General features: G+C 41.8%; 2 protein-coding genes across 2 annotated transcripts in view; both read left to right on the top strand.

Moving 5' to 3' along the window:
• Window positions 1–26,024, top strand: part of LOC133664530 (zinc finger and SCAN domain-containing protein 2-like) — a 127,153-nt gene that overhangs the window by 26,949 nt on the left and 74,180 nt on the right. The window lies entirely within an intron of this gene.
• On the top strand, window positions 4,254–18,537 carry LOC133664546 (zinc finger protein 501-like). The gene is made up of 2 exons (XM_062069258.1): window positions 4,254–4,720; window positions 17,019–18,537. The coding sequence occupies exons 1-2, from the start codon at window positions 4,534–4,536 to the stop codon at window positions 18,170–18,172; spliced, it is 1,341 nt and encodes a 446-aa protein (XP_061925242.1). The 5' UTR covers window positions 4,254–4,533; the 3' UTR covers window positions 18,173–18,537.

The following is a 26,024-nucleotide window of genomic DNA, read 5'->3' as shown; positions in this document are numbered from 1 at the left end:
CCACGCCCCCCACACCAACCACGCCCCCACCCCTGACCAAGCGCTGGTAGATTAGCAGCATTGTTACATCATGGATGTTAACTACTGCAAAACATCAACAAAGAAGAAAAATGCTGAAGTTAGCAACACATCACTGAACTTTAGAGCCATCTTCTTCTTCTTTCGTGTATCGTCTTCATATGTCCATCTTCGTGTCGTGTAGCCACTCCCTCGTCTCAGGTCCCACTTGGAAGAGGCCCTCCTCTGAAGGTGGTCTATGCCGGGCACAGGTGGTGATGATGTGGTCGGCAGTCTGCTCAGGCTCCCCGCACTCACACGCTGCACTGTCTGTTAGGCCCCACTTCTTCATGGACGCTTTGAAGCAACCAAGCCCTGTGCGAAGGCGGTTCAGGAGGGTCCGTTGCCGGCGAGGTAGATCTTCTCCCTCCACGCCACCTCCAGGATTCTGGATGTAATGGTGTAGGCGTGTCTGTCCTGCTGACTCCCACTCCTGCTTCCATTCCGCTGCCAGCCAGGCTTTGGTTGTCAGATCCTCCGGGATGGAAATAAGCATCTCTTGTGCGGCCTGATTGTATGGGTGGCGGGACTTGAGTCTGCTTGGAGGTGTTGCCATGGTGGTGGTTTCATGGAGGAGGTGCCAGCTGTGTTCCTGGGCTTTCCTTGCCAGGGCGAGGGTAGCGGCCTCTCGCCGTAGGCCGGCTGGCGCTATCCCTGCTAGGACTGGCAGGTAGAACACGGGGGTGGGTTTCAGGCAGCCACTTATGATCCGGAGGGCATTGTTGATGGCCGTATCGACCTTCTTGGCATGTGGGCTTCTACACCAGGTTGGGGCACAGTACTCAGCTGCAGAGAATACGAGGGCTTGTGTGGAGATACGTAGTACCTTGGCCGAGGCCCCCCAGAATGTACCAGCTAGGCACCGGATGAGTGAGACCCTTGCTGTTACTTTATCCCTCACTTCATCCAAATGTTGTTTGTAGGACAGTGTCCTGTCCAAGCGTACGCCCAGGTACTTTGGGGCCTGCTGGAACTCCAGGGGTTGTTGTCCACTAAGATCTCCAGCTCCCTTCTTGCTTCCCTGTTGCAGAGGTGGAATGCTGCTGATATAGTCTTTCCCTTACTGAGCTGCAGTCGCCAGCTTCGAAGGTAGGCAGCCAGGACGTCCATGTCCTGATTGAGACCCTCTTCAACCGCCTTCCATGTGGGCCGGTGTAGCATGATGGCTAGGTCATCCGCGTATCCATACCTTCTAGATGTCGTCAGCGGTAGGTCAAACATGTAGATGTTGAAGAGCATCGGTGAGAGGACAGACCCTTGTGGGACCCCGTTTCTCAGCCTCCTGAGTCTGCTGCGCTGGCCATCACTGGTCTGGAGAATGAAGCTGCGGTTTGACAGCATCTCCATGATGAAGTTGACCATATGACGGTCCGGGATTGTTCTCAGCAGCTTCAGGTGGAGTCCGCGGTGCCAGATGGTATCGTAAGCAGCAGTCAGGTTCAGTAGTACCACCCCAGCTTTGGTTTTGGCCTGGAAGCTGTCCTCGAGATCTTGTGTGAGAAGGGTTACCTGGTCCACTGTAGAACTGCCCCATCGTGAGTGGAGTTGCTTGTTTTTATTGCTGCATTTGTACTTATTTCACCTCACATCTTCACTTTTAATCCTAAAGTCTTCTTCAAATATATTGTTGTAGGCTTCTAAGATTTGTGTTTCTGATGAGTGTGTAGTCTGTGGAAAGGGTTGTTGTCCCTTGTGGATCCAATTGTTCACTTGCGCAGATACATCTTCATCATCATCATCATCGCCGGCCCAATACTGGACGAAACCTTAGCATTAATGTTTTAATACAAGTGTGACCTCATTATTATTTGATAATAAGACTAAAAATACGGATTTAAAGGCCTACTGAAAGCCACTACTACCGACCACGCAGTCTTATAGTTTATATATCAATGATGAAATCTTAACATTGCAACACATGCCAATACGACCGGGTTCACTTATAAAGTGCAATTTTAAATTTCCCGCCACACTTCCGGTTAAAAACGTTTTATTATGCTGACGTATGTGTGTGACGTCACGAGGGCAAGGGAAGTATTCGGAGCCTGTGGAAAAAGCTCTGTTTTCATTTCATAATTCCATAGTATTCTGGACATTTGTGTTGGTGAATCTTTTGCAATTTGTTTAATGACAATGGAGGCTGCAAAGAAGAAAGTTGTAGGTGGGATCGATCGGTGTATTAGCGGCTAAGTACAATACTTACAGCAACACAACAAGGACTACTTACTTAGCAGACGCCTAGCCGATGCTAGCCGCCAAACCCACGGATGAAGTCCTTCGTCGCGCCGTCGATCGCTGGAACGCAGGTGAGCACGGCTGTTGATGGGAAGATGAGGGCTGGCTGGCATAGGTGGAGCGCTAATGTTTTTATCAGAGCTCTGTGAGGTCCGGTTGCTAAGTTGCTAAATTAGCCTTAGCGTCGTTAGCAACAGCATTGTTAAGCTTTACCAGGCTGAGAATTTTTAACCGTGTAGTTACATGTACATGGTTTAATAGTATTGTTGATCTTCTGTCTATCCTTCCAGTCAGGGATTTATTTATTTTGTTTCTATCTGCATTTGAGACAGATGCTATCACGTTAGCTCATGCTAGGGAGCTTCGTCGATGATGGGTGAAGTCCTTCGTCGCGCCGTCGATCGCTGGAACGCAGGTGAGCACGGCTGTTGATGTAACCGTGTAGTTACATGTTCATGGTTTAATAGTATTGTTGATCTTCTGTCTATCCTTCCAGTCAGGGGTTTATTTATTTTGTTTCTATCTGCATTTGAGAACGATGCTATCACGTTAGCTCAGTAGCTAAGTGTGTCACCGATGTATTGTCGTGGAGATAAAAGTCACTTTGAATGTCCATTTCGCATGCTCGACTCTCATTTTCAAGAGGATATAGTATCCGAGGTGGTTTAAAATACAAATCCGTGATCCACAATAGAAAAAGGAGAGAGTGTGGAATCCAATGAGCCAGCTTGTACCTAAGTTACGGTCAGAGCGAAAAATGATACGTCCATCACTGCCTCTCTAGTCCTTCACTTTAACGTCCCTCATCCACAAATCTTTCATCCTCGCTGAAATTAATGGGGTAATCGTCGCTTTGTCGCTCCGAATCTCTCTCGCTCCATTGTAAACAAAGGAAAATTGTGAGGAATATTACCTCCTGTGACGTCACGCTACTTCCGGTACAGGCAAGGCTTTTTTTTTATCAGCGAGCAAAAGTTGCGAACTTTATCGTCGATTTCCTCTACTAAATCCTTTCAGCAAAAATATGGCAATATCGCGAAATGATCAAGTATGACACGTAGAATGGATCTGCTATTCCCGTTTAAATAAAAACAAATAATTTCAGTATGCCTTTAAGCTCTGTATTAGAGTGCCTCTTGTAGTACTCCAACTCGCCACACTGAGAAGTGGGGGCGATCATGAGCTAGCAGATGCATGCTGCAATCATGTTTTATCAGCGAGGAAGACAGCATTTGTGTTTAATTTTTTGTCGGATCCAAGTTTTAATGCTCAGCTGAATAAATGAATCACTATGGCTGCCAATATGGAGGATTATTTATATATTTAAGATTAAATACTTTCCTTAACAGTTAACAAAATTGCACCACAAAAAGTGAACTATAGTGCTTCTAGCGCATCGAGACGATTTTATCCTTAAATAATTAAATATTTTATATCATATACATTAAATATTTCAAACTGGATAAGAAATAATACGACTGACTTATTAGCGTCTCGCTCACTTCTTTCTCCGTCGATGTGCTTTCACGACAGTTAGCACACTTGACGTTACAAGGCAGTGCTGCTCATAGACATCTTATAAGTAGTGTATAAATGCATCTCATAACAACAATAAAAACACGTGGAAGGGTAGATTTAAAGAAATCAGGCAGTAATATCGCTACAATTTCTACCACTTTCACTCTTGTCATTGCAATGAATGTCGCACGGGGGCGCCACTGAACCATCATTAAAGGTTTGTTATATACTTTGGAATTATTTTTTTTAAACGAGGCACTCTTTTGTATCACAATGTTATTTAAATAAATATTAGAGAAAAGAAAAGCATGGTAACAGTGACAGCAAGCAATATCTTCGTCCACTCGGCTGTGACGTCATTCCCAGCTTCCGGGGTAAACGGATTACGGCAGAACTGAGCAGTACTGCCTTGTAACGTCAAGTGTGCCAACTGTCGTGAAAACACTTCGACGTGAGCAAGACGCTAATAAGTCAGTCTTATTATTTCTTATCCAGTTTGAAATATTTACGTCGTATAAAATACATCTTTGATTCTTTATTCAAGGATAAAGTCGTCTCGATGCGCTAGAAGCACTGTGCCGCTTTCCTGCTATCTTTGCTTGTTAGTTAGCTTAGCTCGCTAGTTAGCTTAGCTTGTTAGCTGCTAACAGAAGACACAGAAGTTATCAACACATCTCTGAGTAGAGATCAAGTGTGAGAGTAAAGTGTTGTGATTGTGTGAAAATGTCTACATTACAAATGTTGAGAGCGTTGGTGGATCAGCGACTAACTGCTGCCGTTGAAGAAATATTTGTAGTGTTGGAAAGAACGGTAGCAGAATACGAGGCGGAACTTTCTAGAACAAAGCAGGAGAATAATCGACTACTGGACGCTGTTTTCAAGAAACATCAAGTTGTGTTACACAGAACAGGTTTGTTGACTTCTTACTCTCACATGTTTACTAACTTTATATTTGATTAATAACAAGAAAATGACATTTGGAATATATAATATAATCACAATGACCAGTGGTGGAACAAGTGAGAGCTGGGCCGGGGGCGGGCCACATGACGAGGCCCCCTAAACCCAAATAATAAAGGTAATTCTAACATCCATCCCATCCATCCATTTTCTACCGCTTATTCCCTTCGGGGTCGCGGGGGGCGCTGGAGCCTATCTCAGCTACAATCGGACGGAAGGCGGGGTACACCCTGGACAAGTCGCCACCTCATCGCAGGGCCAACACAGATAGACATTTTACAAAATACACATTCCATATTTAACCAGGTTTTAAAAAGTTTGCCAGCCATTTTTGCTGAAATTTGCATTTTCCCGACATGTATTTATTTTCTCGTTTTCACCACAGCATCAGCCCGTTCACAGAACGTAGAAAAATTATCAAAGGGGATCTGATTTTTTGTTTTTACTTTGTCTATCATTCACAATCCTTATGTAAGACAATAACATGTTTTTCTTTTTATGCATTCTAAGTCGTAAACAAACGCAATTCTAACAATAAAATCAATGCCTCTATTCTGCTCACTAAGCCCCCTATATAAGAATTAGTTGATCAATGCACCTGGGGATAGGTTGATTGGCAACACTAAATTGGCCCTAGTGTGTGAATGTGAGTGTGAATGTTGTCTGTCTATCTGTGTTGGCCCTGTGATGAGGTGGTGACTTGTCCAGGGTGTACCCCGCCTTCCGCCCGATTGTAGCTGAGATAGGCTCCAGCACCCCCCGCGACCCCGAAGGGAATAAGCGGTAGAAAATGGATGGATGGATGGAATTTAATATACCCAGAAGTAATTTTTTAAATGCTACCTCTTTAAAACATGCTGTAAAATTGCATATCCTCTGGAAATATGCCTTATAATAGCCACAAACTGGAGGATACATTTTTAATTCGGATACAATAAAAAAAATTGTTAAAGGTTCTATGAAATTTTTCAGGGTGCTTTTTTTACGCTTTCCGACCAAACCTTCGAAGACCTTTTGTATGCAGTTTGAGAGCCGCAGTCGGAGAAAATAAACACACAGACGGTGTATCCATGACTGCAAAGTTATTGCCTTCATTTTCATTGACCGTTTGTTTGATTGACTAATGTTTTAATACCTTTGGACATTGAATTTAAATATTTCTGTCAATAACACAAACATGCTTGTGGGGGAGTTTTCTGTGTCTACGTACCTTCGACACACCCGTACACCCACCGGAGTGACATTTTTCCAAATTGCACAATCCCCACATTTTCCAACCTATTCAAACCATTACAACATCAACACATTTCACTCATCCTGGACATTCAAACTTACACTTTCCCAAGTTCCAAACCAAATTCCGTTTTTCCTGGAATTTTTTTTTGTTTTTGTCCTGTCCAGCTTCTCAGGAAAATCATATAGTAGATGTAGATGCCCATGTCGGCTGTTCAGATTTACTTTACAATAGAGAAGTGTAGGATACTTCTCTTGTTGCCTTATTTGTATTTGACTTTATTAAATGTATTTATATTATCATTTGGTGCAGCCGGGCCGGAGCAGGAGGGGATAGAAAGAGAAAAAAGGAAGACAGAGGGGGAAAATGTGGGGACAAGAGGGGGATTAGACAGAGAGACAAAAACAACAAAAGTAAACACAACAATAACAACACCTACTCAGTGGCCTAGTGGTTAGACTGTCCGCCCTGAGATCGGTGGGTTGTGAGTTCCGAGTCATACCAAAGACTATAAAAATGGGAGCCATTACCTCCCTGCTTGGCACTCAGCATCAAGGGTTGGAATTGGGGGTTAAATCACCAAAAATTATTCTCAGGCGCGGCCACCGCTGCTGCTCATTGCTCCCCTCACCTCCCAGGGGGTGATCAAGGGTGATGGGTCAAATGCAGAGAATAATTTCGCCACACCTAGTGTGTGTGTGACAATCAGTGGTACTTTAACTTAACAACAATAGAGCAACATCAGCAAATAGGATATGTACAAATATGATGGTAAAAGTGATAACAAAGAAGCAGTTAGTGAAATAAATAATAATACAGAAATGACAATGAGCATTATTACACAATTTTATTACAGCAATACAAATACCAATAGAAATAGCGCTATTGATAATGAATATTACCAATAATTGACCTCTATTATCAACAATACAGTTGTTCAAATGCAACAATACATATACGTAATGATAACTAGAAATACAAAAGAAAGCAGAAAACCGGAGGGGAAGAAAGAGAAGCCACTAATATTAACCTTGTAGATTGTTATAGTCACTAGGTTAAGCTTTGTCAGTGTGCCATGTGTTACCCAGTTTACCCTAGGGCAACAACGTTAATATATGTTTGATGGAACGTGATTATGTGTATGAGTGTATGTATGTATATGTACAGTATGTGTATATGTGTTTGTACAGTGAATTTATATGTACATGTATGTGTACAGTGTTTCCCATAAACTGCCAAGATACCTGTGGCGGTGGGGGTGTGGCTATGGGCGTGGTCACCATGACATCATCGAGTAATTTGCATAATTTACTACAATGATATGATTTTCTCTAAAAAGGCTCAAAAAATGTATACTTACTAATTAATAATAACAGTTTTGTTTTAAACGTCCATCCATCCATTTTACAATATAATTACAACACTATATGTACATATTTATATACAGATTTCAACAATAAGTTATTCACTGAAATATATTTATTAATTGTGGTTCTTACAAAAAATATATCTCATAAAATATAAAAGCTAAAATGTCTCTTAAAGCTCTGCCCCTTTAGTTAGTGCATACTAAATAATTTAACTTTAGCCTACTACTACAACCATATTATTTACCAGCAACATAAAGTAAAACAGAGGCAGAGGTGTCCTGCCACAGTCAGTAACAAATAAACAGAAAACAGTAGTGGTCAAATACAAATAAGGCAACAAGAGAAGTATCCTACACTTCTCTTTTGTAAAGTAAATCTGAACAGCCTATATGGGCATCTACATCAACTATATGATTTGCCTGAGAAGCTGGAAAGGACAAAAAAAAAAAAAAAAATGTTATATTTGTGGCGGATGTAATTCTTTCATGGCGGGCCGCCACAAATAAATTAATGTGTGGGAAACACTGCTGTATATGTATATTTGTACAGTGAATGTATATGTACAGTATGTATATATGTATGTTTGTACAGTGAATTTATATGTACATGTATGTGTATATGTATGTGTACATATACATGTATACGCCCCCCCCCCCCCCCCCCCCCGCCCACCTCAACCTCCTCATGCTCTCTCAGGGAGAGCATGTCCAAAATTCCAAACTGCTGTTTTGAGGCATGTTTAAAAAAATAATGCACTTTGTGACTTCAATAATAAATATGGCAGTGCCATGTTGGCATTTTCTTCCATAACTTGAGTTGATTTATTTTGGAAAACCTTGTTACATTGTTTAATGCATCCAGCGGGGCATCACAACAAAATTAGGCATAATAATGTGTTAATTTCACGACTGTATATATCGGTACCGGTAATTAATAGTTGGACAATATCGGAATATCGGATATCTGCAAAAAAGCCATTATCGGACATCTCTATCATTAATGATGTCTAGGATTAAAGGTTTGTGCAGTGTGCATCAGTTGAAAGACAGAGTGGGGAAAATAAGTTACCAATATAAGCAAAACCGAAAGAATAACTTTCAAAATAAGAGTTGGGTAAAAGACTAAACACACCTTAAGCCATCGCAGTCCACACAAAATGACTTGGCGGGCCACATTTGGCCTGCTGGCCTTGGGTTAGAACTTAGTCTTATCTTGTTTTGCTACTTTACAACTTGAGCTCAATTAGCGGTTATCATCACTTCCTGTCTCCTCCGTGTGTAGCTTTAGCATACTTAGCTGTTCCTTGTTCTACTAATCTGTGCATTTGCAAAGTTTGAAACTTTTTTATAAACTTACATTTCTCTAAGTTAAGGCAGCTCAGAAAAAATAAATTAAATACACAGTTAAGCCCAAAATTATTGATATTTTGTTTTGATAGTTACAATTTGATAAAAAACTAAGTAAGGACAAAGCATTGCTTTTAATGTCATCCAGTATTAGTTGTTACAGTGTAAGTACATGAATATAGCGCATGTGACATACTCCGCTGCAGTAGATGGCAGTATGCACCTTTCATGTCATTGCTACAAGCTGCCCTTAAACTAAAGGAAGAATTGGTCAAAGGTTATTTGATATCAAAGAGCTGCTACTTCAAAGAGCAGGATCTTTTAAATCCGGATCCTTCGTGATCCACCCATCACTAGGTGTTGGGAGGAAATGGTAACAACGTCTTCATCTCTGCGCTGCTGACCTGTCTCCGCTCAAGATGATCTCCTGCTGGCCCCACTATGGACTGGACTCTCACTATTATGTTAGATCCACTATGGACTGGACTCTCACACTATTATGTTAGATCTACTATGGACTGGACTCTCACTATTATGTTAGATCCACTATGGACTGGCAGGCAGCGCCGGTCAGTAAGAAGCTACTCCTACAGACCGCGACCACTTCCCTGAGGACAGCAGGAACTTCACTCGGTGACAGAAAACACTGTGAGTAATGGCTTCCTGCGCGTCTTGCACCATACTCACGGAGAGGTTGGCTCTGCTAGAGGGCCGTGTCCGCCAGTTAGAGCAGAGTAATGTCGTAACTTTAGATGTTGCGGACACATCTGCTAGCGTTAGCTGTAGCGAGCTAACTAGCCCAGCTTGTAGCAGTCCTAAGCGGCCTACAAGCTACGGTGTACCGGTTGAGACGCATAATAGATTTAGCTCTTTAGCTAGTCCTACACCCCAGTCTACCGGGCACCACACCTTAGTTATAGGGGACTCCATCACCCGAAACATAAAGCTTAGCAAACCAGCCACAATAAAGTGTATCCCCGGGGCCAGAGCACCTGACATTGAAGCTAATCTTAGGGAGCTAACTCGCAACAGGCCTAGTAAACACGTACGACAGGCTAATCGCACCACTAATTATGCGAATATAGTTGTACACGTTGGCTCCAATGACACTAGAATGAGACAGTCAGAGATTACAAAGAGAAACATAGCCAGGACTTGTGATCTCGCCAGAAAGATGTCCAGGCATCGAGTAATTGTCTCTGGCCCCCTGCCTGCGAGAGGCAATGATGAGAGATATAGCAGATTAGTCTCGCTTAACAAGTGGTTGGCTAGCTACTGTAGGACGCAGGGACTAACGTTTATTGATAACTGGCCCTCTTTCTGGGGCAAACCAGGCTTGCTGATGAGAGACGGCCTTCACCCTAACCAGGAAGGCGCCATCATCCTGTCTAGAAACATAGACTACTATTTAAGTCTCACTTGACTGACTACACTAGAGCAAGCCCGGTCACAGGCAATTACAATGTCTGTTAGTCCGGGTGAGGAGTCAGTTAAGCTAGAACTAGCCAGCGCCAGGCTGGATAATCCATGTACGCATAGCAATTCTCTTAGAATAATACACAATTCACATAATGTTTTTTCTGTTGTGTCTGTGTCAGAGGTGGACATGCATTCTACTGAGGTGGCAAATTATGATATGTCCAGTCTATTGCAGCACCAAGCAAACAATCGGAAAATTCCCGTCATATCAATTCCTAGATATGGTCGAAACTATTTAAAGTGCACTACGCATAATAAACGCAACATTGTTAATATTGCCACTACGGATAATCTTAACAAAAACTCGTCAAAACAGCCCAATACCTATAATATGGGCTTTTTAAACATAAGATCATTGTCTCCCAAGGCGTTATTGGTTAATGAGGTCATTAGAGACAACAATCTTAACGTCATTGGTCTTAGCGAAACCTGGCTCAAACCGGACGAATTTTTTGCGCTCAATGAGGCATCTCCTCCTAACTATACGAATGCGCATGTTGCCCGCCCTCTTAAAAGGGGAGGGGGTGTCGCACTAATATACAATGAAAATTTCAACCTTACCCCTAACCTAAATAATAAATATAAATCGTTTGAGGTGCTTACTATGAGGTCTGTCACACCGCTACCTCTCGACCTGGCTGTTATCTACCGCCCCCCTGGGCCCTATTCGGACTTTATCAGTGAATTCTCAGAGTTCGTTGCTGATCTAGTGACGCACGCCGACAATATAATCATAATGGGGGACTTTAATATCCATATGAATACCCCATCGGACCCTCAGTGCGTGGCGCTCCAAACCATAATTGATAGCTGTGGTCTTACACAAATAATACATGAACCCACGCATCGCAACGGTAATACAATAGATCTAGTGCTTGTCAGGGGTGTCACCACCTCCAAAGTTATGATACTTCCATATACTAAAGTAATGTCCGATCATTACCTTATAAAATTTGAAGTTTTGACTCTTTGTCAACAAGCTAATAATAATAATAACTGCTATAGCGGCCGCAACATTAATGCTGCCACAACGATGACTCTTGCTGACCTACTGCCTTCGGTAATAGCACCATTCCCAAATTATGTCGGCTCTATTGATAAACTCACTAACAACTTTGACGATGCCTTGCGCGAAATTATTGATAGTATAGCACCGCTAAAGCAAAAAAGGGCCCCTAAAAGGCGCACCCCATGGTTTACAGAAGAAATTAGAGCTCATAAATTATCATGTAGAAAACTGGAACGCAAATGGCGCGCGACTAAACTTGAGGTTTTCCATCAAGCATGGAGTGATAGTTTAATAACTTATAAACGCATGCTTACCTTAGCTAAAGCTAAATACTACTCAAATCTCATCCGCCTCAACAAAAACGATCCTAAATTTCTGTTTAGTACAGTAGCATCGCTAACCCAACAAGGGACTCCTCCCAGTAGCTCCACCCACTCGGCAGAAGATTTTATGAATTTCTTTAATAAGAAAATTGAACTCATTAGAAAGGAGATTAAAGACAACGCATCCCAGCTACAACTGGGCTCTATTAACACAAATACGACTGTATATACGACGGACACTGCCCTCCAAAATAGTCTCTCTATTTTTGATGAAATAACATTAGAGGAATTATTACAGCGTGTAAGTGGGATAAAACAAACAACATGTTTACTTGACCCACTTCCTGGGAAACTTATCAAGGAACTGTTTGTATTATTAGGTCCATCAGTGTTAAATATTATAAACTTATCACTTTCCTCCGGCACTGTTCCCCTAGCATTCAAAAAAGCGGTTATTCATCCTCTGCTCAAAAGACCTAACCTCGATCCTGACCTCATGGTAAACTACCGACCGGTCTCCCACCTTCCGTTTATTTCCAAAATTCTCGAAAAAACTGTTGCACAGCAGCTAAATGAACACTTAGTGACTAACAATCTCTGTGAACCTTTTCAATCCGGTTTCAGGGCAAATCACTCTACGGAGACAGCCCTCGCAAAAATGACTAATGATCTATTGCTAACGATGGATTCTGATGCGTCATCTATGTTGCTGCTTCTTGATCTTAGCGCCGCTTTCGATACCGTCGATCATAATATTTTATTAGAGCGTATCAAAACACGTATTGGTATGTCAGACTTAGCCTTGTCTTGGTTTAACTCTTATCTTACTGACAGGATGCAGTGCGTCTCCCATAACAATGTGACCTCGGACTATGTCAAGGTAACGTGCGGAGTTCCCCAGGGTTCGGTTCTTGGCCCTGCACTCTTTAGTATTTACATGCTGCCGCTGGGTGACATCATACGCAAGTACGGTGTTAGCTTTCACTGTTATGCTGATGACACTCAACTCTACATGCCCCTAAAGCTGACCAACACGCCGGACTGTAGTCAGCTGGAGGCGTGTCTTAATGAAATTAAACAATGGATGTCCGCTAACTTTTTGCAACTCAACGCTAAGAAAACGGAAATGCTGATTATCGGTCCTGCTAGACACCAACATCTATTTAATAATACCACCTTAACATTTGACAACCAAACAATTAAACAAGGAGACTCGGTAAAGAATCTGGGTATTATCTTCGACCCAACTCTCTCGTTTGAGTCACACATTAAGAGTGTTACTAAAACGGCCTTCTTTCATCTCCGTAATATCGCTAAAATTCGTTCCATCTTGTCCACTAGCGACGCTGAGATCATTATTCATGCGTTCGTTACGTCTCGTCTCGATTACTGTAACGTATTATTTTCGGGCCTCCCTATGTCTAGCATTAAAAGATTACAGTTGGTACAAAATGCGGCTGCAAGGCTTTTGACAAAAACAAGAAAGTTTGATCATATTACGCCTATACTGGCTCACTTGCACTGGCTTCCTGTGCACTTAAGATGCGACTTTAAGGTTTTACTACTTACGTATAAAATATTACACGGTTTAGCTCCAGCCTATCTCGCCGATTGTATTGTACCATATGTCCCGACAAGAAATCTGCGTTCAAAGAACTCCGGCTTATTAGTGATTCCCAGAGCCAAAAAAAAGTCTGCGGGCTATAGAGCGTTTTCTATTCGGGCTCCAGTACTCTGGAATGCCCTCCCGGTAACAGTTAGAGATGCTACCTCAGTAGAAGCATTTAAGTCCCATCTTAAAACTCATTTGTATAATCTAGCCTTTAAATAGACCCCCCCTTTTTTAGACCAGTTGATCTGCCGTTTCTTTTCTTCTCTCCTCTTCTCCCCTGTCCCTTGCGAGGGGGAGTTGCATAGGTCCGGTGGCCATGGATGAAGTGCTGGCTGTCCAGAGCCGGGACCCCTGGTGGACCACTAGCCTGTGCATCGGTTGGGGACATCTCTGCGCTGCTGACCCGTCTCCGCTCGGGATGGTTTCCTGTTGGCCCCGCTGTGGACTGGACTCCCGCTGATGTGTTGGATCCACTGTGGACTGGACTTTCACAATGTTATGTCAGACCCACTCGACATCCGTTGCTTTCGGTCTCCCCTAGAGGGGGGGGGGGTTACCCACATATGCGGTCCTCTCCAAGGTTTCTCATAGTCATTCACCGACGTCCCACTGGGGTGAGTTTTTCCTTGCCCGTATGTGGGCTCTGTACCGAGGATGTCGTTGTGGCTTGTACAGCCCTTTGAGACACTTGTGATTTAGGGCTATATAAATAAACATTGATTGATTGATTGATGGACTGGACTCTCACACTATTATGTTAGATCTACTATGGACTGGACTCTCACTATTATGTTAGATCCACTATGGACTGGACTCTCACACTATTATGTTAGATCTACTATGGACTGGACTCTCACTATTATGTTAGATCCACTATGGACTGGACTCTCTCTCTATTATGTTAGATCCACTATGGACTGGACTCTCACTATTATGTTAGATCCACTACGGACTGGACTCTCACTATTATGTTAGATCCACTATGGCCAGGACTCTCACTATTATGTTAGATCCACTACGGACTGGACTCTCACTATTATGTTACATCCACTACGGACTGGACTCTCACTATTATGTTAGATCCACTACGGACTGGACTCTCACTATTATGTTAGATCTACTATGGACTGGACTCTCACACTATTATGTTAGATCCACTATGGACTGCACTCTCACTATTATGTTAGATCCACTATGGACTGGACTCTCACACTATTATGTTAGATCCACTATGGACTGGACTCTCACTATTATGTTAGATCCACTACGGACTGGACTCTCACTATTATGTTAGATCCACTATGGACTGGACTCTCACTATTATGTTAGATCCACTACGGACTGGACTCTCACTATTATGTTAGATCCACTATGGACTGGACTCTCACAATATTATGTTAGATCCCCCACATCTGCGGTCCCCTCCAATGTTTCTCATTGTCATACCATTGGGTTGAGTTTTTTCTTCCCCTCATGTGGGATCTGAGCCAATGATGTCGTTGTGGCTTGTGCAGCCCTTTGAGACACTCGTGATTTAGGGCTATATAAATAAACATTGATTGATTGATTGATAAAATGAGTGATTAATCTATTTTCTATTTGACATACAAATCATTGTGTTGAAAGCCTCTGCATGAGTTTGGATATAGAAACAAGTTGCAAGATGAGAATGTATGAATGGCTTTGATGTGTAATTTTTGGAGCTTTGTTTATAATGAAAAAGTATATTTTGCACAATAAAAATATTTTATTAACACGACATGAGGGAAGAAGTTTCTACTTTAACTCAGTTACATACTACATGACTTCTTCACTACTCAGTGGCCTAGTGGTTAGAGTGTCCGCCCTGAGATCAGTAGGTTGTTAGTTCAAACCCCGGCCGAGTCATACCAAAGACTATAAAAATGGGAGCCATTACCTCCCTGCTTGGCACTCAGCATTAAAGGCCTACTGAAATGAGATTTTCTTATTTAAACGGGGGTAGCAGGTCCATTCTATGTGTCATACTTGATCATTTCGCGATATTGCCATATTTTTGCTGAAAGGATTTAGTAGAGAACATCGACGATTAAGTTTGAAACTTTTGGTCGCTGATAAAATAGCTTTGTCTGTACCGGAAGAAGCGTGACGTCACAGGTTGTGGAGCGCCTCACATCTGCACATTGTTTACAATCATGGCCACCAGCAGCGAGAGCGATTCGGACCGAGAAAGCGACGATTACCCCATTAATTTGAGCGAGGATGAAAGATTTCTGGATGAGGAAAGTGAGAGTGAAGGATTAGAGGGCAGTGGAAGCGATTCAGATAGGGAAGATGCTGTGAGAGGCGGGTGGGACCTGATATTCAGCTGGGAATGACTACAACAGTAAATAAACACAAGACATATATATACTCTATTAGCCACAACACAACCAGGCTTATATTTAATATGCCACAAATTAATCCCGCGTAACAAACACCTCCCCCCTCCCGTCCATATAACCCGCCAATACAAATCAAACACCCGCACAACACACTCAATCCCACAGCCCAAAGTACCGTTCACCTCCGCAAAGTTCATACAGCACATATATTTCCCCAAAGTTACGTACGTAGCCGCAGCAGCGTACTCAGGGTAGCGCGTATCCAACTCAAAGTCCTCCTGGTAAGAGTCTCTGTTGTCCAAGTTCTCCACAAGCATACGTATCCAACTCAAAGTCCTCCTAGTAAGAGTCTCCATTGTCCCAGTTCTCCACAGGCCAATGGTAAAGTTTGACTGTCATATTTAGGGAATGTAAACAATGAAACACCGGCTACGTGTTTGTGTTGCTGCAGCCGGCCGCTAATACACCGCTTCCCACCTACAGCTTTCTTCTTTGCTGTCTTCATTGTTCATTAAACAAATTGCAAAAGATTCACCAACACAGATGTCCAGAATACTGTGGAATTTTGCGATGAAAACAGACGACTTAATAGCTGGCCACAATGGTGTCCCAAAATGTCCGCTACAATCCGTGACGTCACGCGCAAACATCATCATACCGAGACGTTTTCAGCAGGATATTCCGCGGGAAATTTAAAATTGCACTTTACTAATCTAACCCGGCCGTATTGGCATGTGTTGCAATGTTAAGATTTCATCATTGATATATGAACTATCAGACTGCGTGGTCAGTAGTAGTGGCTTTCAGTAGGCCCTTAAGGGTTGGAATTGGGGTTTAAATCACCAAACATTATTGCCGGGTGCGGCCACAGCTGCTGCTCACTGCTCCCCTCACCTAGATCTTCCTGCAAAAAGCAGATACGAGAAAAAAATCTAACTATGAAACGAAATAGGTCCCTAAAGATTCGTTGAGTAATATCAAGGATTATCCGTCGGTGGCGTTCCCAGACATGTGGAACTATCTTGAGTTCCAGACATCATTCTACACCACAAAGGAGATGAAAGCTTAAGAAGGCATGCATGGCTACAATTTATTTGTGTGTGGCTGGGTCAAGTAAAATAGTATCAAGACTCTCGCTGATAAATCATGCATGGTTTTTGTTCGGGTAAGGTTGGATTTTATCATTCAACGTTGCGTCTTGCGAGGACGCGTCCATGTAAACAAACAAGGACTAGGACCCCACATCTGCCACCCGTGACTGCATATCCATTTAACTAACTAACTATTATTCAATCATCACCATATTTGATTTTTGTCCTGTTGTTGGTTAATAAAAGTCCACAACCATAAAAGACTTCCAGTAAGATGTGTAATAAGAGCTATAAATGATTTAGATATTATTGTTTTTTATGCATATATTTTATTAGGCCAACCTCACATAATGTGGATAGTTGGCATAAGAGCTGCAAAGTAAAATACAGTAACACCCCATTTGTGTTCTATGTTCTGCAGACGTCCAGCGGGTGTCAGCGGGGAGTCATGAAGAGATTCCCTCCGGGCAGCAGGAGTGGCACACCAGTGTGGGACAGAAGGAGCTACAGGCCCCCTCTCACATTAAAGAGGGGCAGCTTCATGATGAAGATGAAGCTCAGTCCTTACAGCTTCATCACAGTCAAAGTGAGGAGAATCGAGGGGCGGAGCTTGTAAGTCAACACATCACAGAAGCTGATGGAGAGCATTGTGAAGATACAAAGTCAGAACCAGACAGCATCTTTGCTCCACTGTCAGACATGGACGACATGATGTCAGACTCTTCTGATCACAGCGACCACATCCAAAAACCTTTGGAGAGTAAAAAAAATTCTAAAGGTGATACGAGGCATCACACTAACAACAAACACTTTGACTGCTCTGAATGTGGGAAATCATTTAGACGGAAGACTAATTTTACACAACACATGAGAATACATACCGGAGAGAAACCTTTTACTTGCTCTGTTTGTAAGAAGAGTTTCTCCTCAAAGCTGAACATGACCAGACACATGACAACGCACACTGGAGAGAAACCTTTTAGTTGCTCAGCTTGTAAGAAGAGTTTCTCAAGAAAGCATTACCTGACCAAACACATGATAATACATACTGGAGAGAAACCTTTTCGTTGCTCTGTTTGTAAGAAGAGTTTCTCCAGAAAGGTTGACATTACCCCACACATGAGAACACATACTGGAGAGAAACCTTTTACTTGCTCTGTTTGTAAGAAGCGTTTTTCCAGAAAGCGCAACATGACCACACACATGACAACACACACTGGAGAAAAACCTTTTCTGTGCTCAGTGTGTCCCAAAAGATTCTCCATAAATCAGCGAATGATAAGACACATGAGAACACACACTGGAGAGAAACCTTTTCCGTGCTCAGTGTGTCCCAAAAGATTCTCCTTAAATCATCATATGATAAGACACATGAGAACACACACTGGAGAGAAACCTTTTACTCGCTCAGCTTTTGCTAAAAGATCCATCACTAAGAAGGGAATTATATTACACATGAGAACACACACAGGTGAGAAACCGTTTAATTGCACGGTATGTGATAAAGGGTTCAAGTTTAAGTATCAGGTCAGTAGACACAAGTGTGCAACAGTCATGGAAGCTGCAGGGATTTAAAAACACTTAAACAGTGATTGTGCTAAATGTAGTTTACAAACACAGCATGTTTAATATGAATGTATATTTGATGTTGTATGTAGTGCTTCTCATCTTCTAGTCTTATATGTTGTCCTGGAATTACTTTTTAAGTTGTGTACATTTATTGAATATTATATATGTTGCTACTCTTTTATTCTATTTTATCATCTTTGAAGAGAGGACATCTTATTATTTTCATTAGTTTTTTTCCACATATTTTTTCCATTGCATTTTATTGATGTTATTATCCAATTAGAAGTATGAATGAATAAAATTGTTAACAAATTGCGGACTCTGGTAAATTAGCAGCATTGTTACATCATGGATGTTAACTACTGCAAAACATCAACAAAGAAGAAAAAGGCTGAAGTTAGCAACACATCACTGAACTTTAGAGCCATCGTGAGTGGAGTTGCTTGTTTTTATTGCTGCATTTGTACTTATTTCACCTCACATCTTCACTTTTAATCCTAAAGTCTTCAAATATATTGTTGTAGGCTTCTAAGATTTATGTTTCTGATGTGTGTAGTCTGTGGAAAGGGTTGTTGTCCCTTGTGGATTCATTTGTTTACATGCACAGATACATCATCATCATAATCATCATCATCATCATCATCATCATCATCATCATCATCATACGTCACCCGTTCACTACTGGACGAAACCTTAGCATTAATGTTTTAATATAAGTGTGACCTCATTATTCCTTGATAATACGACTAATAATACAGCTTTAAGCCCTGTATTAGAGTGTCTCTTGTAGTACTCAAACTCGCCACACTGAGAAGTAGGGGCGATCGTGAGCTAGCAGATGCATGTTGCTATCATGTTTTATCAGCGAGGAAGACAGCATTTGTGTTTACTTTTTTGTAAGATCTAAGTTTTATTGCTCTGCTGAATAAATGAATCACTATGGCTGCCAATATGGAGGATTATTTATATATTTAAAAACAAATACTTTCCTTAACAGGTAGCAAAATGACACCACAAAAAGTGAACTAGCAGCAGGACCCAGTAAACATTTTCTTAATTGACTAATTAATTAACTATAAAGAGTAACATGACAGTGGATATTTCACAAGAGTTCACCAAAAACTGGAAATTGGGAATGCTACATAAAATCCTTCAGTGATTTTTAAGATGCAGACGAACGAGGTGGCACCGTGCAGTAAAAAAAAAGGGATATTTATTGATAAAAGAACAAAAACCAAGAGCAACAGGGAACTATGAAGAAAACAAAACAAACTGCTGAAACCCAGCAAAACACTCACAGGAAATGTGGAGCAGACGGCATCCACAAAGGAAGTGCGTACTAGAGCTCGTTGTCAAAAAGCATAGTCGATCGTCACCCGTGAACAAAGAATAATGTCCGGACAACAAAGGTAGCAAAAAGCAGCCACGGGAAAACACCAACAAAGCCGCCAAAATAAAAGCACAGGACAGGAACTAAAACACTAATGTTGAGTATTATACTCTGCGACTGTTTTTTTTGTGATATTGACCACGTTGGGATTCCGGTCAGAAAACACACGGTCATCATTTGGACTCTTCCAACTTTAATGGTGTATATTGGTTTAGGTTTGGTTCATTTAGTATCTGTAAACCACAAGCAAACACTCATCAACATTTATGTCATGTAACTAAACAACAATATATATATTATGCCTATATATATATGCTCAAAGTAAAGTACTAGAGACATATTATATTGCATTTCCACAATGGCATGTGAGCTAGCCACATTAGCAGCAGCAATGCTATCCTTAAAGGCCTACTGAAAGCTACTACTAGCGACCACGCAGTCTGATAGTTTATATATCAATGATGAAATCTTAACATTGCAACACATGCCAAAACGGCCGGGTTAACTTATTAAGTGCAATTTTAAATTTCCCGCTAAACTTCCGGTTGGAAACGTCTATGCATGATGCGTATGCGCATGACGTCACGATGGCAACGGAAGTATTCGTACCCAATGTGTCACCATACAAACTGCTCTGTTTTCATCGAACAATTCCACAGTATTCTGGACATCTGTGTTGGTGAATCTTTTGCAATTTGTTTAATGAACAATGGAGACTGCAAAGAAGAAAGTTGTAGGTGGGATCGGTGTATTAGCGGCTGGCTGTAGCAACACAACAAGGAGTACTTACTTGGATAGCAGACGCCTAGCCGATGCTAGCCGCCAACCGCATCTGTGATCAGGTGAAGTCCTTCGTCGCGCCGTCAATCGCTGGAACGCAGGTGAGCACGGGTGTTGATGAGCAGATGAGGGCTGGCTGGCGTAGGTGGAGCGCTAATGTTTTTATCATAGCTCTGTGAGGTCCGGTTGCTAAGTTGCTAAGTTAGCTTCAGCGTCGTTAGCAACAGCATTGTTAAGCTTTGCCAGGCTGAGAATTATTAACCGTGTAGTTACATGTCCATGGTTTAATAGTATTGTTGATCTTCTGTCTATCCTCAGTCAGGGATTTATTTATTTTGTTTCTATCTGCATTTGAGCCAGATGCTATCACGTTAGCTCAGTAGCTAAAGAGCTTCGCTGATGAATTGTCGTGGAGATAAAAGTCACTGTGAATGTCCATTTCGCGTTCTTGACTCTCATTTTCAAGAGGATATAGTATCCGAGGTGGTTTAAAATACAAATCCGTGATCCACAATTGAAAAAGGAGAGAGTGTGGAATCCAATGAACCCTTGTACCTAAGTTACGGTCAGAGCGAAATAAGATACGTCCTGCACTGCCTCTCTAGTTCTTCACTCTAACATTCCTCATCCATGAATCTTTCATCCTCGCTCAAATTAATGGGGTAATCGTCGCTTTCTCGGTCCGAATCTCTCTCGCTCCATTGTAAACAACGGGGAATTGTGAGGAATCCTTCCTCCTGTGATGTCACGCTACTTCCGGTATAGGCAAGGCTTTTTTTTATCAGCGACCAAAAGTTGAGAACTTTATCGTCGTTGTTCTCTACTAAATCCTTTCAGCAAAGATATGGCAATATCGCAAAATGATCAAGTATGACACCTAGAATGGATCTGCTATTCCCGTTTAAATAAAAACATTTCATTTCAGTAGGCCTTTACAGGGAGATGTTAGCTCGTACCATTCTGACAACACAGCACCAATAATATTAATAAAACACCCCTAAATGTTACACAAACAGAGTGGTGTCTATTAACAAACTAAATGAGTCTTATATAATCACCAACATACTCACATCGTCAAAGACTAGAGCACCGATTAAACGTAGCAGAGAAACAAGTTACCACACATTCACACACGTCAAAAGGGAAGCGGAAGTGACACTGTCATGAAATGCTTCAAAATAAAGTATCTGAATACGTAGATGAACATGGAGAATTCTTAACAACTAAACACCGGAGAACACTAACAAAACGCAAACAATAACCAGATGTGACAAATGGACTCTCAGAAATGAGCTGAGCCAAGATTGACACCCTGGATAATGAGGGATAAACAATCTAGTGTCATGTCAGCACACTGTGACTGGAAGGCAGCATTGACACAATGTTGTTCTCATGTCGCCTCACTTGTCTTTTATGTGGAAGCTACAGTCCGGATGAGAGAAGTGAGTACTACTTTTATCAATACAACTACTGTTATTTAATTTAGATGTATTTTTTACTCACAACTTATTATTTTTATTTATTTTTATTGACATCCAGCATCAGACATTCTTATCCATTACATCATATTTGCATATGTCATACAAACCCCGTTTCCATATGAGTTGGGAAATTGTGTTAGATGTAAATATAAACGGAATACAATGATTTGCAAATCCTTTTCAACCCATATTCAATTGAATGCACTACAAAGACAACATATTTGATGTTCAAACTCATAAACTTTATTTTTTTTTGCAAATAACAATCCATCCATCCATCCATTTTCTACCGCTTATCCCTTTTGGGGTCGCGGGGGGCGTTGGAGCCTATCTCAGCTACAATTGGGCGGAAGGCAAAGTACACCCTGGACAAGTCGCCACCTCATCGCATGGCCAACACAGATAGACAGACAACATTCACACACTAGGGCCAATTTAGTGTTGCCAATCAACCTATCCCCAGGTGCATGTCTTTGGAGGTGGGAGGAAGCCGGAGTACCCGGTGGGAACCCACGCAGTCACGGGAGAACATGCAAACTCCACACAGAAAGATCCAAAACCCGGGATTGAACCCAGGACTACACAGGACCTTTGTATTGTGAGGCAGAAACACTAACCCCTCTTACACCGTGCTGCCCGCAAATAATAATTAACTTAGAATTTCATGGCTGCAACACGTGCCAAAGTAGTTGGGAAAGGGCATGTTCACCACTGTGTTACATCACCTTTTCTTTGAACAACACTCAATAAACGATTGGGAACTGAGGAAATTAATTGTTGAAGCTTTGAAAGTGGAATTCTTTCCCATTCTTGTTTTATGTAGAGCTTCAGTCGTTCAACAGTCCGGGGTCTCCGCTGTCGTATTTTACGCTTCATAATGCGCCACACATTTTCGATGGGAGACAGGTCTGGACTGCAGGCGGGCCAGGAAAGTACCCGCACTCTTTTTTTACGAAGCCACGCTGTTGTAACACGTGCTGAATGTGGCTTGGCATTGTCTTGCTGAAATAAGCAGGGGCGTCCATGAAAAAGACGGCGCTTGGATGGCAGCATATGTTGTTCCAAAACCTGTATGTACCTTTCAGCATTAATAGTGCCTTCACAGATGTGTAAGTTACCCATGCCTTGGGCACTAATGCACCCCCATACCATCACACATGCTGGCTTTTACACTTTGCGTTGATAACAGTCCGGATGGTTCGCTTCCTCTTTGGTCCGGAGGACACGATGTCGAATATTTCCAAAAACAATTTGAAATGTGGACTCGTCAGACCACAGAACACTTTTCCACTTTGCATGAGTCCATCTTAGATGATCTCGGGCCCAGAGAAGCCGGCGGCGTTTCTGGATGTTGTTGATAAATGGCTTTCGCTTTGCATAGTAGAGCTTTAACTTGTACTTACAGATGTAGCGACCAACTGTATTTAGTGACAGTGGTTTTCTGAAGTGTTCCTGAGCCCATGTGGTGATATCCTTTAGAGATTGATGTCGGTTTTTGATACAGTGCCGTCTGAGGGATCAAAGGTCACGGTCATTCAATGTTGGTTTCCGGCCATGCCGCTTACGTGCAGTGATTTCTCCAGATTCTCTGAACCTTTTGATGATATTATGGACCGTAGATGTTGAAATTCCTAAATTTCTTGCAGTTGTGGACAAAGGGGTTTACCTCGCCCCATCCTTTCTTGTGAAATACTGAGCATTTTTTGGGAAGCTGTTTTTATACCCAATCATGGCACCCACCTGTTCCCAATTAGCCTGCACACCTGTGGGATGTTCCAAATAATTGTTTGATGAGCATTCCTCAACTTTATCAGTATTTATTGCCACCTTTCCCAACTTCTTTGTCACGTGTTGCTGGCATCAAATTCTAAAGTTAATGATTATTTGCAAAAAAAAAAAGGTTCATCAGTTTGAACATCAAATATGTTGTCTTTGTAGCATATTCAACTGAATATGGGTTGAAAATGATTTGCAAATCATTGTATTCCGTTTATATTTACATCTAATAAAGGAAACATCGCGGGTGGCAGAGCGGAGCAGCTAAAGAGGAAAGACCCCAACTGGTCACCAAAATACATCAATACTCATGCTGAGGCTGGTCAGATGCAGAGGGGGGTGCTTCTGGGACGCCAGAATGCACGGCTGAACCTACTTGAGGCGTCGTGGGCCCAGTCAGCGAAACATCCATGAGAGTAGGAGCCCACTTGAAAACCCTATTGATGCGTCTGCCCAGCCTGCAGCAACATAGATAATAAGTCAGTGTCTTTAAGTCTTCAACACGGGAGGTAGGAGGTGGCACTCTGGATTTTAATATCTTGTCCTGTGTATTTGGAAACATTCACCCTGGAGTCATCCAGTGACTGCCGTGAATAGAGTGGCTGACAACAAGGGAAAGACCATGTGACTGCTGGAAAGACAGCTGACAGGAGGAAATAGACCCCACCGGGGCAGGGATGGGCTAGCTACCCATGTCGCCAGGATCCAATAAGTATTTTGGAGACACCCACCAATTGCTACAGACACAACTAAAGAGAGAACACCCCTAGAGTCTGCGAAAGCGGGGGCGGAAGATGACTCATCGACGGATACCATGGTTTTAGACCCAGGAACGGAAATGACTACAAGCAAGACTGGCACTGAACAAGAACCAGGCACAGCATTATCACCAACATTGGAGAAAAGGCTCCAGGTCTGTTCCTGTGGTTGGAAGAAAATAACATCTTCACAGGGCTTTAAAATACATCAAGGAAAGAAAGGGTGCATGAGAGAAGGAAAACAGGGATCTCGCATTGGTAAGTATTTCTTGAGAAGTCAATTAAATCAGTCGAATGACGTCCAGCAACTGGAGTCTCACCAAAGATTGCAGGACATCAGCCGCCCTAAGGAACGAAACTCAAGCACATTGAAAGATGCACAGAAATTGTCTTTTTACAAGCCACTAGTAGGATATTCATTAAGTAAGTCCTGAGGTACATGTCCAAAAAACAGAATCTTCCTTTCAAGGGGTCATTTGAAAATATCCTGTAGAGCTTTATGGCAGAGCAGTCCCAGAAAACATGCTAGTGGTTTGCGTTTAGATTCCCACAATTTCTCCAACAGGCAGGGGAGTTGTTATCATAATGAGACTTCTGAGAAGGTGGAATAAAAAATCTGATCAAACCTTTCCAGCCAAACTCCCTCCACTTGGGTGAGCTGGTACAAGTCCATTGATATTTCCATATTATTGTCCATTCTTCCTCAGATATACTGTAGTTATCCCTCCTTCCTTCTCCCATGTTGTTTTAATATATGAAGTTGAGTATGATTTCTTATACAAGCATGAAACACTTCTATCAATGGTTTCTGAATTATAGACTTTTGTAAACAATTCAATTAGACATATGCTTGTCTTTGTTACATTTTTCACCTTCATATTACCAAAATGCCGCTACTGCAAATATCGTGAGAAGTCTTGTTTTTTTTAAATAAATGTGTCCTTTTAATAGTTTCAAAACTGAGCATTTTTAAATCTTCCATTACACTACATAAAGCTGAATTGGTTTTGGTTAATCTCTATTGGTAGGATTTGAAATAGGTACATCAGTCTTGGAAGTGCATTCATTTTAATAGAATCAATTCTAGACCTAAGGCTAAAAAATGTAAGTAAGTTCCATCGTGCTATGTCATGTTTTAATTTTTTATGTATGGGTAGATAATTGTATGCAGATAATGTTGTAATATATTTCGATAAAATGATGCCCAGGTATTTAAAAGACTATGTTTGCCATGCCAGGGGGTAACTGCTTCTGATCCCCGTGGTGGGTTATAATTATATGAGAGTAGCTGGGTTTTACCTATATTGATTTTATATCCTGATAATTGACCATACTGTTCAAATGATTGCATTAATTTAAGAAGAGAGTATGTTGGGTGCCAGAGGTAGACTAAAATGTCATCCGCATAGCAGGCCAATTTATACTCTCTCCCTTTAATAATAATTCCCTTAATATCTTCATTGTGTCTGATAGACTGAGCTAGTGGCTCCAGGTAGAATGCAAAGAGTAATGGTGACCATGCACATGCCTGTCTAGAACTTCTTTCTAAGGTAAAACTATTTGATAATTATCCATTGACTTTAATCCTAGCAGCAGGATTGTTATATAGTGCCTGTATAGTTTTAATAATTGTATCCTGGAAGGTAAATTTGCATAGAACTCTGTAAAGAAAA

The sequence above is a fragment of the Entelurus aequoreus genome, linkage group LG14, assembly GCF_033978785.1.
Source record: "Entelurus aequoreus isolate RoL-2023_Sb linkage group LG14, RoL_Eaeq_v1.1, whole genome shotgun sequence".
Lineage (NCBI taxonomy): Eukaryota > Metazoa > Chordata > Actinopteri > Syngnathiformes > Syngnathidae > Entelurus > Entelurus aequoreus.
The sequence above is the reverse complement of the archived record's forward strand: the minus strand, read 5'-3'. Positions and strand labels throughout refer to the sequence as shown.

Excerpts from the sequence above, each read along its gene's own strand:
- LOC133664546 (XM_062069258.1), top strand. The coding sequence starts at position 4,534 with ATGTCTACATTACAAATGTTGAGAGCGTTGGTGGATCAGCGACTAACT. Across the intron at positions 4,721-17,018 it reads AGTTGTGTTACACAGAACAG|ACGTCCAGCGGGTGTCAGCG; the intron begins GTTTGTTGACTT and ends TATGTTCTGCAG.